This window comes from Myxine glutinosa, chromosome 7 (genome assembly GCF_964187855.1).
Source record: "Myxine glutinosa chromosome 7, kmMyxGlut1.1, whole genome shotgun sequence".
NCBI classification, from domain to species: domain Eukaryota; kingdom Metazoa; phylum Chordata; class Myxini; order Myxiniformes; family Myxinidae; genus Myxine; species Myxine glutinosa.
In genome coordinates this window covers 189,578,922-189,596,188 of record NC_136267.1, presented here as the reverse complement: position 1 = coordinate 189,596,188, position 17,267 = coordinate 189,578,922, and the positions used below count along the sequence as shown (strand labels likewise).

Here is a 17,267-nt window from a genome sequence, read left to right as displayed (position 1 = left end):
ACACACACACACACACACACACACACAGACACACACACAGACACACACAGACACACACACAGACACACACACAGACACACACACAGACACAAACGGACACACACACACACACACGATTGCAAAACCCCGTCTCCTGCTGGCGAAGTTGACGGGCTAATAATACTAAGACAGTTAACCCTTCTCCCTGCCTTTTTACGGTGAAATTACGCCACCTTGTGGTACAATTGCTTCATATGTCACACTGTGTATTGTTACAACAGTTTTTTAAGTACAAATTGAATATATATATTTTTAACCGTTGCCATTTCCATATTTATTTCACAGCTGCTTCATATATAGTACTAGCAAAAGTACCCGGCATTGCCGGGTAACGCTGAGTCGCTTCCTGACGGGAATACGAAGGGGGGAAAGGAGGTTGGGAGTGGAAGGGAAGTGGAGGGGGAGGTAAGGGGGGAGAGGGAAAGGGAGGGGAGATGGGAAGGAAGGGAGAGGGAGGAAAGGGGGAAGGGGGGAGTGGTGGGGAATGGAAGGGGGGAGAGAGGCGGGGAGGGGGAGTGAGGAGAAGGGTGGGAGCGAGAGGTGTGTGGAAGGAGTGCGTAGCACTTTATTAGGAGTGAAGAGCAAAGAGGGGACAGACAGACAGTGAGAGAGAAGGGGGGGGGGGATATAAAAGGTGAGTGGGAGAGGGGCAGTTAGCAAAGAGAATGATATGCAATGAGAATGATAGGTTATGATGGCCGGAGACTCTTAACCTGAGCCAGATTAAAAAATTTAAGCTGCGGAATTGAGTTTAGCCGTGGTTCTGAAAGCTAAAAAGCGTTAATTTGTTCTCCAGGTGTCTGCGGCTGTCTCCGGTGGACAGCACAGATGAAGTACACCAAACACAAAAATGGCAATCACAAAGATATACCTTTAAATAGTCTTCTATAAATACGAAAATCAAGCAGCAAATCAGCGAAATGTGGAAACCACTGAGAGCAGACAAAATGTCAACTTTACATTTGCAATGAAACAGTTCGACATGGTGGACGTTTGATTTGTTTTGTTTTTTAATAAGTACATTTTTGTAGGTACATTAATATAACTATCTATTACTACAATGAAAGATTATCACACAAAAATGTTGGTCAATAAAAACATGGGTATGTGAAAACAAAAAAAGGAGCTCTGTCTACTGTAACGCCATGACTTACAAAAGCAGCCTGAATAGCGTTCACGAAGTGTTGATTAATCATATCCAAAAAAGGGTGTTATACCACAGCCAAACTTCCCCGGCCTTGTGACTAATTAATTAAGTACACAGTTATTTCTGACTTCATTTGTGGAGCCTTCCCCAAGCGGCTCAAACAATCCAGCAAGCACTGCAACAAAATGGGTGATGAGGAATGGCTGGCTTGGCAAGCGATAGCAAACTGATTGCTTCTGGTTGAAATGGCTGAGGAATTTCAAAAACAAATCGCAGGTACAGCAGAGTGACACCCTATCCCATGGAAGTATGAATTAAGTTAAAAATTATTAAGTTGAATAAATAAATAAAAACTCCAGAAGGAGAATGACAGCCTCGCTTGTAAAAATGATTATATACATTTAGTAATAAAAATCGCTAGATATGGTAAATTTTGGCAGATTTCACTCCAGATTTGGACATTTATTTAGTCTACAGGATCCAATCCTCATATCAGAATCCAGATTTTGATGATATGCTTCAACTATGTAATGATAATCGATCGTGTTTCCAAGGCAAGGCACGTTTGAATAGGCCGAAACAAAATGGCGGCTTAATAATCCAGCGAGTGGCAGTGGGCTGACTACGGTGGTGGGCCGCCATATTGGTAAGGCTTTTTCGGGTTTTTTTCTTATGAGCACCTCGTTAAATCATCTTCCGAAAGGGTGTTATAATGCACCAAAACACCCAGTTTTCATCATTGCAATCTGTTAGAGGACCAGGTGCGGACCAGGTGCATGCATGGAAAGTTTGAAGCTGCTAGGTTTCATGGTTTTGGAGTTATGGAGGAGACGGACGGATGGACGGATACTGCCTTTATGTGGTATTGCCTCAAATTTAATTTGCTTTGCATGTAATTTATCTTTAACACTGGTTTCAAAATTCTAGCTTTAAAAAACTTTTCATGTACGATTTTCTTTAAAGGTTGTCAGCTTTAATATCCTGAAAATGTAATGTTTAGTATAAAAAGAACGTCTCTATTTTTATCACATGCTTTTTCTTATTTGTACTAAATAAGTATGTGCAGCAATGATTTCTTTCCTGTATGCGTTGTGTTCTGAAACAGGAGGGCTTGGTTGACATTGCTTGGATCGATTGCAGTACTCAGGCACAGACATGTTTGAAGCTTGGGGCAGGTGGTGGCATAACCATATTGTACCACCCTGGATACAATCCCTTCAATGATTCTGCTCTTCAAGACAGTGAACCATTGGTACATGTGTGTCTCCCTTCCACTTTACCTTTGTGGCTAATAGTTCATTCCATCAAGGTTCTTTATTGACACGGCACAAATTAGGTTATTGCTTTCAGTGTATTAAGCGCAACATTAAAACAACTGAAGTCTGCAATTTCGACATTCAATTCCAACCTTTATTGGCGACATGTACGTTGCCATTAAATTGACTACAAACTGGAACGTAACTCGGAAGTGGCGAGGACATGCCCATACTTGAACATCTGTAACGTGTTTTAACAATTCCTCATTAAAACTATTCATGTAACAATTTATATCGCACTGCAAATATTTTTTTACTAAACTTGATGGATGTGCCTCGACTTCATCTCTTCGTCAGCTGGTTTGAAATGAAATTCTGCAATATTCACAATGGATATCGGGAGCAACCAGAAAAGAAACTGAAGTGGAAGTTTGGAAAAGGAAAGGAAAGGTTCTGATGTCATGTGTAATGCCGGCCTATCTTTACGGTCTGGAAACGGTGGCACTGGCAGAGAGACGACCACAGAGGCTGCAGGTTTGTGAGAACAACTCGGTCAGGAGGATTGCGGGAGTAAAGATGGTGGATAGAAGGAGAATGGGTGAACTAAGGTAGGAGATTGGTGTGCAGGTGAGCTTGCCGGGGAGATTGGTGAAATTCCGGCTGAGATGGGCTGGACACTTGGTGCAGATGGCGGAAGAGAGAATGGCAAAGAGAGCAGATAGGTTGAGGGCACAAGATAGGAGGGAAAGAGGTACACCATGGTTGAGATGGAAGGATTGTGTGAAGAGGGTTATCAGTAAGGCTGGGGGTGGTTGGAGAGTGGAGAGAGTTGGTGGAGGACAGAGGGGAGTGGAGGAGTATTGTGGTCAAGGTGGGGCAAAAGCTTGGTAGAATTTAACGTCACCCCTTAAAAAAGGGTTAGGGTTCGAAGTTCCTCAATCATAAAATGATGTTCGTAGACAGATGGATGGACAAACAGAAGTGAACCAATTGCTTAACCCCTGCTTTTTGCTTTACTTGCACGGGGTAATAAACACGTGCAATCAAATGTTAAGGAATTTCAATTCGTTTTTTAAAAATGTATTGAAAGTAGATTATTTTTGTTAGCTATTTCCAATATAAATTATCCCGTATTCGTTTGGCAGGAGATATAGGTTCCCATGACAGCCTGATGTTGGCTTAGTGGTTAGGGTGCCAGCTTGGGATCCGACGATCCTGAGTTTGAATCCCAGTCGATCGCTGAATTAACGCCAGGGGGGTTGACTCAGCCTGTCATCCTCCTGAGGTCGGCAAATTGAGTACCAGCTTGCTGGGATGAATGATCCCGGTGTGTGCCCCGATTTAGAATAGGTACACCGTATCCCTGCGCATCATAAGAGGCGACTAAGGGTTGGCGCCTGGAAGGGCATCCGGCCATAAAACATTGCCTCAAACAAGGAACCAAGTTTGTCATGGGGCCCGCAAGGCTAATCCCTGCTCTAGCGGGAAAAATGACTTTTAAAACGATCATTCATTCATATAAAATATATATATATATATGCACCCTCCCCCCCCCCCCCCCTCCCCCAAAACGAAATTCCAAAATAATTTTTAGCACCCCAAGGACATCTACTTAAATAATTTTGATGTTGCCAGTGGGAAAAATATCCCTCGGGGTCCTAATTAGCATATTTCCAAGATGGCTGCCATCCGCATCTATTAAAACACTAAGTGCCATTTGTCAGTAACGAATGAGCCGATTTTGATATTGGTGTCGATAACACGGTTTTCTGAGGTGCTGAATCGATACCCGAGGGTTTCAAAAGGATTGGAGGTCAAGGTCACATGATTCAGGCAAAGGTCAAGGTCATTTTTTAAATAAATCGCTTCATTTTCCGACATGCATTATTTTTGACCCAGCTCCCATAGATATGGTGCTAGAAGCTTACTTATTGCTTTAAATACTTTTCTTATTATCCCAACTAACAAGATAATTTGAGGTCAATGTCACGGGGTTAAGGTCAACTTCAGGATCATAGTATGTGTCAATTAGAGACACTTAGCGCATTGACCTCCGTGCATGTGATGAAAATTTGTGACTATAATAACTCCTGAACCAGACATCATAGAAAGACAACTGAGCCCTTTTATATTTATTATTTTATATTTATTATCTATTATAAGTGACATTGTAGCAAAGTAGGCATCCGGCCGTAAAACATTGCTTCAAAAAGGGGACCGAAAAACAACAACAACCACGGTCCCCGAAAAAGGCCAATCCCCGCTTGCGGGGAAAAAAATGGCCTCTAAAGGTGTTTTTTAAAATTTTATTGTAGCAAAGTCTAAGAGTCATCCTCAGCATCCATGAGAAGATCATCATCATCATCATCTATCTCCATAGCCTCCTCTCGATACGGCTCAGCATCTTCGCACTCTTGCTGGCCCTCATCATTTTCAGCGTCAGCAGTGTCCAACAGGTCAAGGAGTGATGGGGGCAAGATGGGGCCAATTCACCACACAGGCTCCAGTACCACCTCCTTTGTCTTCAGCCACCCTTGACCCTCGTCATACGGTTTGGGGTGCTCAAAGATGGGCTCAGCAGCACACCCTGTAGCAGGCCACATGGTGGTTGACTTGCTGTACATGTGAGGGACGAGCGAGTCCTGGCAGGGAGGCAGGCGAACCATGTCGACCTTCAACTTGGAGTTGAGCGTGTGGTCCTCTCCCACCATCTTCTTGAGTAGCTTGCTCCTCGCCACGTTCACAGAACTCTCACGGGCTTGACCATACATGGCACAGGTGAAGACCTCCAACTGCTCCTGCACCTCTGGGACCACCTTCCACACCATGCCGAGCTGCTTGTAACATAGTACATGAGATACGATCACTACTACAATTAATTTGAAACAACACTTCTATGTGAATATGTAATTGTTGATGTGCAAGTGTAATTTACCTGAAAGCCTTGTGGAACTTGGGGTTCTTCTGGAGCTTCTTCAGTGCGCCACCTTCCCCTTGCCCTTGAAGGTGCTGGTACAGTCCTCTCCCGATAACACATAGAAGACAAGGAGGATGGAACACCAATCCTTGCCCTGTTCACATGCCAACTCGCTGATGTTGATGAGCTGTCGTTTGTCCATGCCAGTGTCAAGGTAGACGGTGAGGGTGAGGTCGTGTGAATGGAGGAGGAGGATGAAAAAGATTTCTGAGGCTGGTGTACGCATGACCGCTGACTTGAAGCCGAGCTTCTCGGCATAGTGGAGATAGATGATAATGCGGGTGTCGGTCTCCTCCTGGTCTGATCGCAGAGAGTGGATCTCCATCACCTCGACCTGAAATGAAGAAGAGCACTCTATAATATGTAGGCAAAAGTTTAATATCAAAGGACCTCGTGGTACTAAGGTAGTAGATAAGACATATCATCTTACCTCTCCATTTGAAGATTCTAGCTGATGAGCCTTCCCCTCCACAATGAGAGCAGCTGTCTGACACTTCTCCAGCTGTGACGCAGCCTTACTGCTTCCCCAGACCTTCAGCAGCAGCTGCACCTTGTTCATCTCGTTGGTCAGGAAAAGTTTGAAGTCCTTGGGCTTCTGCGTGGCGGGACCCTCCACGAGGAACTTCTCACCAAAGCCACGTCTGAGCCTCTCCTACGCCTTGATTGAGTCAGCCTGGTAGGAGTCGGTGGAGATGATGAAGTTCTTCTTGGCCACCATATGGTCTAGGATCTGGAGGCAGATGTCACCAAACGTCGGGGGGCAAGATTGTCAGGGCATGGAACAGCGCATTTCTGTCTTTAATGAAGAAGGTGTCCTTGGGGTAGGGTACCTCTTCTGTTCTATCATCCAAGACGTTATGCGTTATGGTCACCTTGTTTGTCTTGGCAAAGATGCCATCAGGGGTACCAAGGCAATGAGGGACAGTCTGAAATGTAACTGAATATAAGAGTAAAACTGGGCACGTCATACTCATGCTCTTCAGATTTACCTGAGGATTTGGCGAACTTCATGAAAGTCATGCGTACAGACGGCCGTTTCCGAGAGCTTCTGCCATAAGTTCGATTTTCTTCCATCCTGACTCCTTCTTTCAGGCTGTAAAGCTGCGAGTTGGCCTCTGAGTCTTGCCATTCACTTTGATTTCATTCTTCTCACAGAAAATGCATTCATCTGGTAGAAATTTGACAGGATCAGCATCTGTAGATTTCTGCTTGCGTGGAGAGTGGTGGCTCTGTGATGTTGATGGCGCGGTTGCTAAACTGGTATTAGTTCGCTATACACATATAGTTGTATGATATACTGATATAGTCTCTGCATATCACAATCACCGGAATCGAGCATTCACTGTTGAAGCAGGATGCACCTTCACCAATAGATCCAGAAAAAGAGAAGTGTACATATAAATATCAATACACATATACATACAATAATACGAATAATATGGTAATAAGAAAAGTATTTAAAGCAATAAGTAAGCTTCTATCACCATATCTATGGGAGCGGGGTCAAAAATGATGCATGTCGGAAAATGAAAACGAAGCGATTTCTTAACAAAATGACCTTGACCTTTGCCTGAATCATGTGACCTTGACCTCAAATCGTTTTGAAAACCTCGGAAATCGATTCAGCACATGAACCATAATATCGACACCAATATTATCAAAATCGGCTCGTTAGTTACTGACGTATGACACTTCGCGTTTTAATGGATGTGGATGGCAGCCATCTTGGAAATATGCTATTTATGACCACGTGGGACATGTTTTTTTTCCCACTAGCAACATCAACATTATTTAAGTAGAGTTCGCCAGGGGTACTAAAAATCATTTTGGAATTTAGTTTTGGGGGTGAGGCAGGGGGTGGGGGGTGCATGGGAACCTATATCTACTGCCAAACTACAGACTTGGCATTTAATATGGAATATTTTTTTTTCCTTCACTTGGGTTTACTTTCTGAACTCAGTATATCAATCTGGTGAGTTTCTTTTACCCTTCGGTGATGTCTTTGTTGAAAGAACCATGTCACTGATTGTCTTTCGCAGCAAGAAGTCAATAACAGGATTATGTCACAGGTGGCGTGACAAAATGTAAGTACAGGTACATTTGACGATTGGCTTCACAATCGTGTATGTAAGGGTTGTTGCGTTCTGTATTAGTGGAAAACAACTGCTGCAAGTCTACAAAAGTTATTGCCGCTTCCTCTGGAGATGGTCCGTCAACTTGACAATGCTGTTTGTCATGGAGTGGTGGCTTTACGAACGGCATGAAACAACGTGCTATTGCTCGGCAGTATGGCATCACTGAAGGTCAGGTGTCAAAGATCCTGAAACGAAATGCTCAGAGGGGTGTCCCTACTCCAATACCGAGGCCAGGACGTCCACGCAGAACCACAAGGAGAGATTATCGCCAGCTGCACCGGTCAGGCTGCAATGGCCGTACCAAGTCAGCTAATCGGCTTAGGGCTGAGTGGCAGCAACTGACAAATGTGCCTGTATCCAGAAGGCTAGTCAACCAACGACTGGTTCAAGCAGGCTATCGTGCCAGGCATCCCCTAAGAAAGCCACGCCTGACCAGACAACACAGCCAGCGCCGATTGCAGTGGGCCAGAGAGCACCGTCAATGGCAGCCAGGACACTGGAATCACGTGACCTTCAGTGACGAGTCTAGATTTCTGGTCTATCGTCAAGATGGCCGCGTCCGAGTGTGCAGACAAGTGCATGAAGCCCACAACGAAGATTGTATAGTGCCAAGAGTCCAAGCTGGAGGTGGTGGGGTGACCGTTTGGGCTGCTTTTCATGCAGGGTGCAAAACTGACCTGGTTGTTCTGAATGGAAACCTGAACCAGTTCAAGTACAGGGTCATTCTGGAAGAAACATTGCTTCCATTTGCTCGTGCAGCCTTTCGAGGAAACTTTGTCTTCCAAGATGACAATGCACAGCCTCATCGTGCTCGCATGATCCAACACTTTCTTGCTGACCGTGGTGTAAAGCATATGGAGTGGCCTGCCATGTCCCTGGATATGAATCCGATAGAGAACTTGTGGGCAGAATTAACGCGCCAAACGGCAACTTGGACCAGCAGCCAACCTCTGTGCGTGAATTGCAGCAGACTATTGTCACTGCATGGCAAGCGATTCCTGTCCAAACCTTGGCAAATCTCGTGAACAGCATGCCTCGACGTGTAGGTGCTCTCCTGAATGCTCGTGGGGGTTACACGAAGTACTGAACTGTAATTTTACTGTCCGTAATCCCAGTCATAATTTAGCTTTTGTTTTTGTTGAAAAAAATTTTGGCTAATGTGCAAAATAAAGAGATACTTCTGGAAAACGTGCAGATGTTTAACACTACTGTCCGTGAATTGAGTTTGATATCAGTTTACTTCACTTTCAAGGATCAATTTATTTGCTTCGAAATGTCAAATGTGGTTTTTGTTTATTTTAAAGGTCACATTAACAAAATCTAGAATAATTTCAACATAATTCCAATGAACTTTTGGTTCTAAGTCATCTTGAAAAGTAAGTTCACCTTCACAAAAAAAATATTCCATATTAAATGCCAAGTCTGTATATCTGGGAAACTGGAGAGTTACAGGAAATTGAAAGGAGATTAGGAGACCATAGATAAATTGGTGTAAGATATGATTTGATTCTTTGCCATTAGATGATTTTCCCCACACCATTAAATTCTGCTCACAAAAATTAAACCTTTCATTAATATTGAAACTCTTTCAGGTTTTGAGAAGTCTGGATGCCAGAGAGATCTACAATGAAGTGATCCAAACATTACCAGATATGGAAACACTTCAAAGTGCTCATTTGGAGGTAATCACTCATTGTCAAAGTTCCCTCTCCCTTCCTTCCATCAACAGCTACATATGCATTCATTCTTCAAACGAGTGTGTGTGTGTGTGTGTGTGTGTGTGTGTGTGTGTGTGTGTGTGTGTGTGTGTGTGTGTGTGTGTGTGTGTGTGTGTGTGTGTCGGTCTCGGTCTCGGTCTCGGTCTCACGCTATGTACATGTTTACACCATGATGAAAAATATGCGGGGTTTGTATTTTAGTTTTTATCCAAAAATATTCTTTATTGGCAGGAAATGGTCTCCAAATGGTGTAAAAGTCGCAACATATTCATGGAAGAACAGAATAATATACATGGTACTCCTACTTATGTACAGAGATATGTGAACACTGTGATATGTTTGAATGATTCAGCAGCCATCTTAGATTTTGGGGTTTTTAAATTTATAGATGGTGCATGTCTTTTAACGAAAGTGATTGGTTGAAACATTGAATGTCCATCTTGAATTTTTTATATTTTTTTTCAAATATGTTCTCCAAAACTGATTGATTCAAAATTTACTTGTAGATTTTTTTTTCCCCATCCGCTGTCAGTCCGTCCGTCCATGATAGGTTTTCATTACCTTGATAATTTGAGAACAGCTAAAAGGATCCAAGTCAACCTTGGTGCAAGTATGTATGTACAGTGTCTATAGAAAGTCTGCATCCCCTTTCAAAAATTTTCACCTTTTGTTACCTTGTAGGCTGGAATTAAATTACATTAAGTCAGACTTTTTTCACCTTTATTTACACATCGCAACCCACAACTTCAAAGTGAAAAACAAATTCTACAAATTTCGGAAAATTAATTAAAAACACAAAACTGGAATATCTTGGTCGGATAAGTGTCCTCCACCCTGAGTTAATACTTGGTGGAAGCACCTTCATCGTAAGTAAAAATCCAGTTACCACGATAACTTGTGAACCAGTAATGGGATTCTGACCAAACTTGGTATAACTATATATTGTGATGAAAATATGAACTGATTAGATTTCTGTATCAAAGGTGGGAGGTCATGTCATCTAAACATGTGATACTTGAGAACAACTGAAGGGATTAGAATCCAACTCGGTAAAAGTTTGTATTATGATTTAATAATGTGAGCGGAGGCATATTGGTCGACGTCGCGACGTCGAAGAGTGCCATTCTAGTTATTATTATTGTGCCGCTTGTTGTTTCTTTTGTTATTTTTGTCTGGTCATTCTTCCTCTCCCACCTCCACATACCACTCATGGAAATGTAACAATGGAATGCAAAAACGTTTTGGCAGAAATTGTAAGGTTTACTTAAAATACGGTTTTCAAAAAATATTTTTGTCATTTTTTTTCCCCTTCCCCGTATGTATTTTTTCACCCTTGTATGCAGGAATCCTTACTTCAGAGTCCATGGCTGATTTTCTTTATTCATGGAGAAAATGCTAATCCCACAAATAATGAATTTAAGAAGCTGAGCATTTTGCTCAAGTCACACAACATCAGGGTGGGTACCATGACATTGTGACAGAGATCATTGATTATCTAATTTCTTCCCTATTTGTTTATATCTCAATTAGGCTGAGAAACCCGACCCTATATGCTTGTTTATACTGTGCTTTCAAAATCCTTTTTACTTGTGACATCAAACATTAGAGCTTTAGACAAATTACTCCAAGAATAATAACGAGACCATGATCTTTTCCAGCCCGTTAACCTACCTCAAGCCTCCTTCCAAGTTCCAGTTTTCCCTCCTGAGAGTTTCCTTCTATGTCCCGCTTGATCCCGCTTCCGGTCCGGTCTGAAGAGGACGCAGGCGTCACATGCTCGCCGCTTCTTCGACTGGGCCACTGTCTGTGGCTTGCTTATTTGGTGGTCGTGCGGATTTTTTGGCCATTGAGTCTGCCCTCCGCATAGTCCCGGCTCTGCTCCCTGCTTCGCCTACCCGGCTCCTTCGCCTGCTCGCTGTTTCCTTGGGCTCGCTCTCGTGGGTTATGTCCTTCGCAGTGGTGTGGCGGTGGTTTTCCCGCCGTGATCTTGATTTGTAGCGGCGGCGGTTGATTGCCGCTGCATTTCCCGCTTTGCCGTGATCAACCTTGGCCTCGTGATCGTCTCTTTGCTCCTGTCTGCCCTCTGCTTGGTCTCGACTCTGCTCCTGGCTTCACCTACCTGGCTCCTTCGTTTCCTTGGGCCTGCTCCCGTGCGTTGGGACCATTGTTTCACCTCCTCAACCTTGGCCTCGTGCTCGCCTCTCCGCTCCTGCCTGGCATGGCTCTGCGGTACTCCGCCGCAAGGCTCCTTCTGCTCAATACCCGCTCCACCCCATCATGCATCTCTGCCATCAAATCAAATGGACTCCTCCGACGACCCAGGTACATTCACCGTGGCTCCGGTCGTAAGTTTGTATATGTACAATCAGGTCACTCCATCCCCGTCCTCTGGTCGGCTCAGCGCACTCCCACTCATCGTCCCAGCGCACCCAGTCACGGCAACGCACAAAATCGCACCTCCTGCCTGCGAACCCTGGCTAAATCACCTGAATTCATCCCCGCTGTTCAAAACAACATCAAGCTCACCCTGTTCAACACCCGGTCCCTCAACAACAAATGCCTCATCCTCAACGACTACATCCTGGATAATAAACTGGACTTTCTCTGTCTCACCGAAACATGGCAACAACCACTGGACTACTACACGCTCAACCTCACCACACCCAATGGATATTCCTACGTCAATAAACCACGCTCGGAGGGCCGAGGTGGTGGAATTGCCGTTATCCACCGTCAAGACATCAGGACCAGCCTCATCCCCATCGGCTCATCCTCATCCTTTGAACACCTGGCTTTTAAACTCTCTGGTCGCACACAGTCAGTCATGACTGTCGTCTACCGCCCTCCCAAACCACACCCATTATTCCTATCTGACTTCTCCTACTTTCTGACCCAGCTATGTTCCCTCTCCCCCTCAATCCTCCTCCTTGGTGATTTCAATATCCACATGGACTCCACTGACTCCACAATAACCACTGACTTCACTGATTTACTCACCTGCTTTAACCTCACTCAACATGTCAACTTTCCTATGCATATCCGTGGTCACATTTTGGACCTTGTCTGCTCCACTGGATTAAATTTGCACCATCTCTCTGGCTCCGACCTCACCCTCTCTGACCACTTAGCCATCACTATGACCATCAACATCCCCACCCCAACACCAAGACATTATCGCACTATCAACTTCCGTAAGCTAAGCGCTCTTTCACCTACCTCATTCTCATCCACCCTCTCTGAAAAAATGGCCACTTCTCCCTTCATTGACCTCCACACCCCTTCTGACCTCATTGACTACTACAACCACACTCTCTCCTCCTGCCTTGACCAGCTTGCGCCTGTAAAAACCAAAAACAGTTTCTTTCACCCATTCTGCTCCCTGGTTTACCCCTGAACTCCGCCTGATGAAAACTCGTGCTCGCCAACTTGAAAGACTCCGCAATAAAACAGGTCTCACAGTTCACTCCCAAGCCTACAAGGACCACCTACAACACTACAAAGATGCCCTCTCCCACGCCCGCTCCGCCTACTACTCTCAAATTATCCACTCTGGCTCCGGAAACCGAAAAGCACTCTTCTCGACAATAAACAAACTCCTCCGCCCCCTGGACACCACCACCCAGTCATTCACAGTAGACAACTGCATCTCCTTCCTTTCTTTCTTCCAACGCAAAATTGACAACATCTTGACCAGCGCCGCACCCGCTCCCCCTCCAACCACCTGCCCCCCCTTATCCTGCCTTCCCCTGTCTCAATTCTCCCCGGTCTCCCCTACTGACCTCTCTGAACTCCTCATAGGAATGAAAACTGCCACCTGCACTCTTGACCCCATCCCCTCCAGCTTTGTCAAGGCCTCCCTCCCTGCTCTCTCTCCACTTATCATTGCAACAATAAACTCCTCCCTGTCTACAGGCATCGTCCCACCATCCCTCAAAATTGCTGCTGTTACCCCCATTCTAAAAAAACCTGGTCTAAACCCTGACACCCTAAACAACTTCAGACCCATCTCCAACCTACCCTTTCTGTCGAAAGTTTTGGAACGCGCTGTAGCCACTCAACTCAAACATCACCTCTCTGCCAATAACCTGTATGAAACATTCCAATCCGGAATCCGCTCCAACCACAGGACTGAAACTGCTCTCCTCAAAATCACCAACGACCTTCTCCTCTCCTCTGACGCTGGCAACCTCAACATTCTCGTCCTCCTCGACCTCAGCGCCGCCTTTGACACCATCGATCACACCATCCTCCTCACCCGACTTGAATCCACCTTTAACGTTACCGGCACTGCCCTCTCTTGGATTAAATCATACCTCTCTGACAGATGCCAGTTCATCTCCATCAATAACTGCAAATCCCCCACTGCTCTCCTCCCCCAAGGTGTCCCCCAAGGTTCAGTTCTTGGCCCCCTCATCTTCATCCTTTACCTGTCCCCCCTCGGTCACTTAATCCGCCGTCATGGTCTCCAATTCCACTGCTTCGCCGATGACATCCAGCTTTTCATCTCCACCAAGTCCGTCTCCACCGACACCCACTCTATCCTGACAAACTGCATCTCTGAAATAAAATCCTGGCTTCAAATCAACTTCCTCAAACTTAACTGTGATAAATCTGAAATAATCATCATTGGCCCAAAAACGCTCACAAAATCCACCCATAACTTTGCCCTCAACATCGACGGTATCCCAGTATCCACCTCCCCTCTCATCCGGAATCTTGGCGTCATCTTTGACCAAACCCCCTCCTTCGACAAATACACTAAACAGATCACAAAGACAGCCTTCTTTCACCTGAAAAACATCGCCCGTCTCTGCTCATCCCTCTCCTCCACGGCTGCAGAAACCCTCATCCATGCCTTCATCACCTCCTGTCTGGACTACTGCAATAGCCTCCTCTATGGTTCACCCTCAACAATCACCAATAAACTCCAATACATTCAGAACTCCGCTGCCCGTCTACTCACCCATTCCCGGACCCGTGACCACATCACCCCCGTCCTTTACTAGCTTCACTGGCTCCCCATCTCCCAGAGAATCCAGTACAAAATCCTCCTCTTGACCTACAAAGCCCTCCATAACCTGGCCCCATCCTACCTGGCTGACCTCCTCTCCAGACACACTCCCACCCGCAATCTCCGCTCTGCTGGTACCAACCTCCTGACCCCCCCCCCCCCATCCGGACCAAATTCAGATCCTGGGGGGACAGGGCCTTCTCCATCGCTGCTCCCACCCTCTGGAACTCACTACCTCACACCATCAGAGACTCCTCCTCACTCACCACATTCAAAACATCACTCAAGACCCACCTGTTCAGCACTGCATTCATCATTCAACCCACAGCATTTAACCCCTGACTATCACTTCTCCTTCTCCCTCCTTTTGCTTTAAATATTTCCCTATTGATTCTTGTCTTTTTGCAATTGTTGTTTTCATGTTTTGTTATGCATTATGTTTTGCACTCTGTCAAAGCACCTTTGGGCTTCATGAAAAGCGCTATACAAAATAAATGAATTATTATTATTATTATTATGTCCATCTTCTTCACCACATGTGTCCTCCGCTACTCCTTGTTCCTCTCCCAAAACCCATTATTTATCCAACTCTCCCTCTATTTTGTCCTTCAACTCTGCTGTTGGTGTTTCCCCTTCTCTCTCTACTGTTCCTTTTGTTCTGTTGCGTCCTGATCTGTTTGGTTAGCTCTTCCATTAGCCTTGACCTTGTATCCAAAGAAAGATGATAAAAAGACAAATTACTTTCTCACAAAGTAAATGTGCTTATCATCATACTTGTTTTTTCTTTGCGATCATCAAAGTTCATCATCTTTGTTATTCTTCGTGTCCTATAAACATTGGTGCTAATAGATGATAAAATTATTTATTTACGTTGTACTATTTCAGTAATGTTTTCAAATCATTATTGTATAATTAGGAGATAAAACTCCTACTAGACGTGTCCCCTGGGTGGTCGATACGGGGAAACCTGGGCAACCTGGCTGCTCTGAATATATTTAATTAATTAGTCATGGACCAAACTGGCAACAGGGGGATTGTAAGATAACTGGTTGATGCCCTATTTTGCCAAGAAAACCAAAAATGGACCCAACCAAATTCAACGTGATGTGTCATGTAATTTCAGTAATGTTTTCAAATCATTATATATTGCACAATTAAAATATTTAAATTCAATTGCTTATTTCTTTTGAAGGTGCCAGTATAGATGATGACCAAATGAGGAACTTGCACGACTTGAAGAACGATGTTACACATGGCACGACTGCAGTATATCTCTGGTTAATGTTTGCGTTAGCAATCCTGATTAATCAGGCTTTTAAAAGGATTCTCCCCACTCACCGTTTTTCAGGGGCGCAAAAATTAAAAAATTCACGAGCTGCGAGCTTGACACATTTATAAAACCCATCTTTCACCAGTCATGCATAAAGCAGCTGGACATAGTCGTGGCCAAAAATATTGGCACTCTTGCACTTTTTTCAAACAACTCACAATTTTCTCTAAAAATAAGTTGAAATTGACAAAAGTATTTGGTCTCCACAATTCTTTATTTCACTGTTAATATTACAGAACCTTTGTTTTTGATTCAGAACTTAATTTCAGATCTCCCCACAGGTGTTCAATGGGATTTAGATCTGGACTCATTGCTGGCCACTTCAGAATAGTTCAGTGTTTTGTCTTGAACCATTTCTGGGTGCTTTTTGAAGTCTATTTGGGGTCATTGTCCTGCTGCAAGACCCATGACCATCGACGGAGACTGAGCTTTCTGACACTGGGTTGAACATTGCACTCCAAAATGCCTTCGTAATCTCCTGATTTCATGATGCCATGCACACATTCAAGGTACTCAGTGCCAGAGGCAGCACAGCAACCCCAAAACATCACTGAACCTCCATGTTTGACTGTAGGGAAGGTGTTCTTTACTTTGAAGGCTTCATTTTGTTTTCTGGAAATATAGAGATGATGTGCTTTACCAAAAAGCTCTAATTTGGTCTCATCTGTCCACAGGACATTCTACCAGAGGATTTTAGCTTGTTCATGTGTATTTTGGCAAACTTCCATCGGGCTTTCTTACGTCTCTCTCTTTCAGTAGTGGGGTCCTCCATAAAACCCCCTTTCATTGAGTTGGTGACGGATGGTGTTAGTTGAACCTGTCGTACCTTGTGTCTGAAGGTTAGCTTGAATCTGTTTGGCAGTTGATCGAGGTGCTTTCTCCACCATTCAAACAATCCTTCGCTGCAATCTTTTATCATGTTTTCTCTTGCAGCCACGTCCAGGGAGGTTGGCTACAGTGTCATTGGCCTTAAACCTCCTGATAACATTGCATACGGTGGACACAGGAACATCAAGGTCTCTGGAGATGGACTTGTAGCCTTGATATTGTCCATGCTTGGCTACAATCTTGTTTCTGACCTTCTCAGACAATTCTCTGGTTTTCTTTCTTTTCTCCATGCTCATTGCGGTACACACAGTGACACAAAACAGCAGAATGACTCCTTTTGTTTATCAAACTGGTTGAATGAGTGATTTTTATATTGCAGGCACTTGCAACTCACCACAGGTGAGTTCAATTCTGAAGTAAAGGAGAATCACCTGCTTGAAATCTAATTATTTCTAACAACTACTAAAAGGTGCCAATTATATTGTCCGGGCCATTTTAGGATTTCTTTGTGGAATAAGCTAAGATTTAGTAATTTTTTCAGCTTTTTTTGTTTTGTTCCACTGAAAACCAAATAAATACATATGTGGACACCAAAATATATTTTTATTTCAACAATTTTCTGGAAGAATTGCTGCATTATTTGAAAAAAGTGCAAGGGTGCCAATATTTTTGGCCACGACTCTGCGCAAAAAAAACCATCTTCTACGAGCCGCGAGCATGATCTTCTTCTACATTCTCTGCCGTGTGCTTTGCGTTTTCATGGCTTTAGCAGCCGCAAATCTAGCCACACTATAATCGAGAGCTTTGCGGGATGTTCTACCAGCTG

The 17,267-nt window shown here is 44.3% G+C and overlaps 1 protein-coding gene across 7 annotated transcripts in view; it reads left to right on the top strand.

Annotated features, from left to right (window-relative positions):
• The window catches only part of DNAJC10 (DnaJ heat shock protein family (Hsp40) member C10), a 280,936-nt gene that overhangs the window by 164,257 nt on the left and 99,412 nt on the right, over positions 1-17,267 (top strand). For 4 of the 7 annotated variants that reach the window (XM_078782635.1, XM_078782636.1, XM_078782632.1 and 1 more), the window contains exons 10-12: positions 2,292-2,438; positions 9,147-9,236; positions 10,616-10,729. In XM_078782635.1, the coding sequence (XP_078638761.1) occupies positions 2,292-2,438; positions 9,147-9,236; positions 10,616-10,729 (351 nt within the window). Of the gene's footprint in view, positions 1-2,291; positions 2,445-9,146; positions 9,237-10,615; positions 10,730-17,267 lie in introns of all 7 variants that reach the window. The other 3 variants (XM_078782634.1, XM_078782630.1, XM_078782631.1) reach the window with 1 other exon arrangement.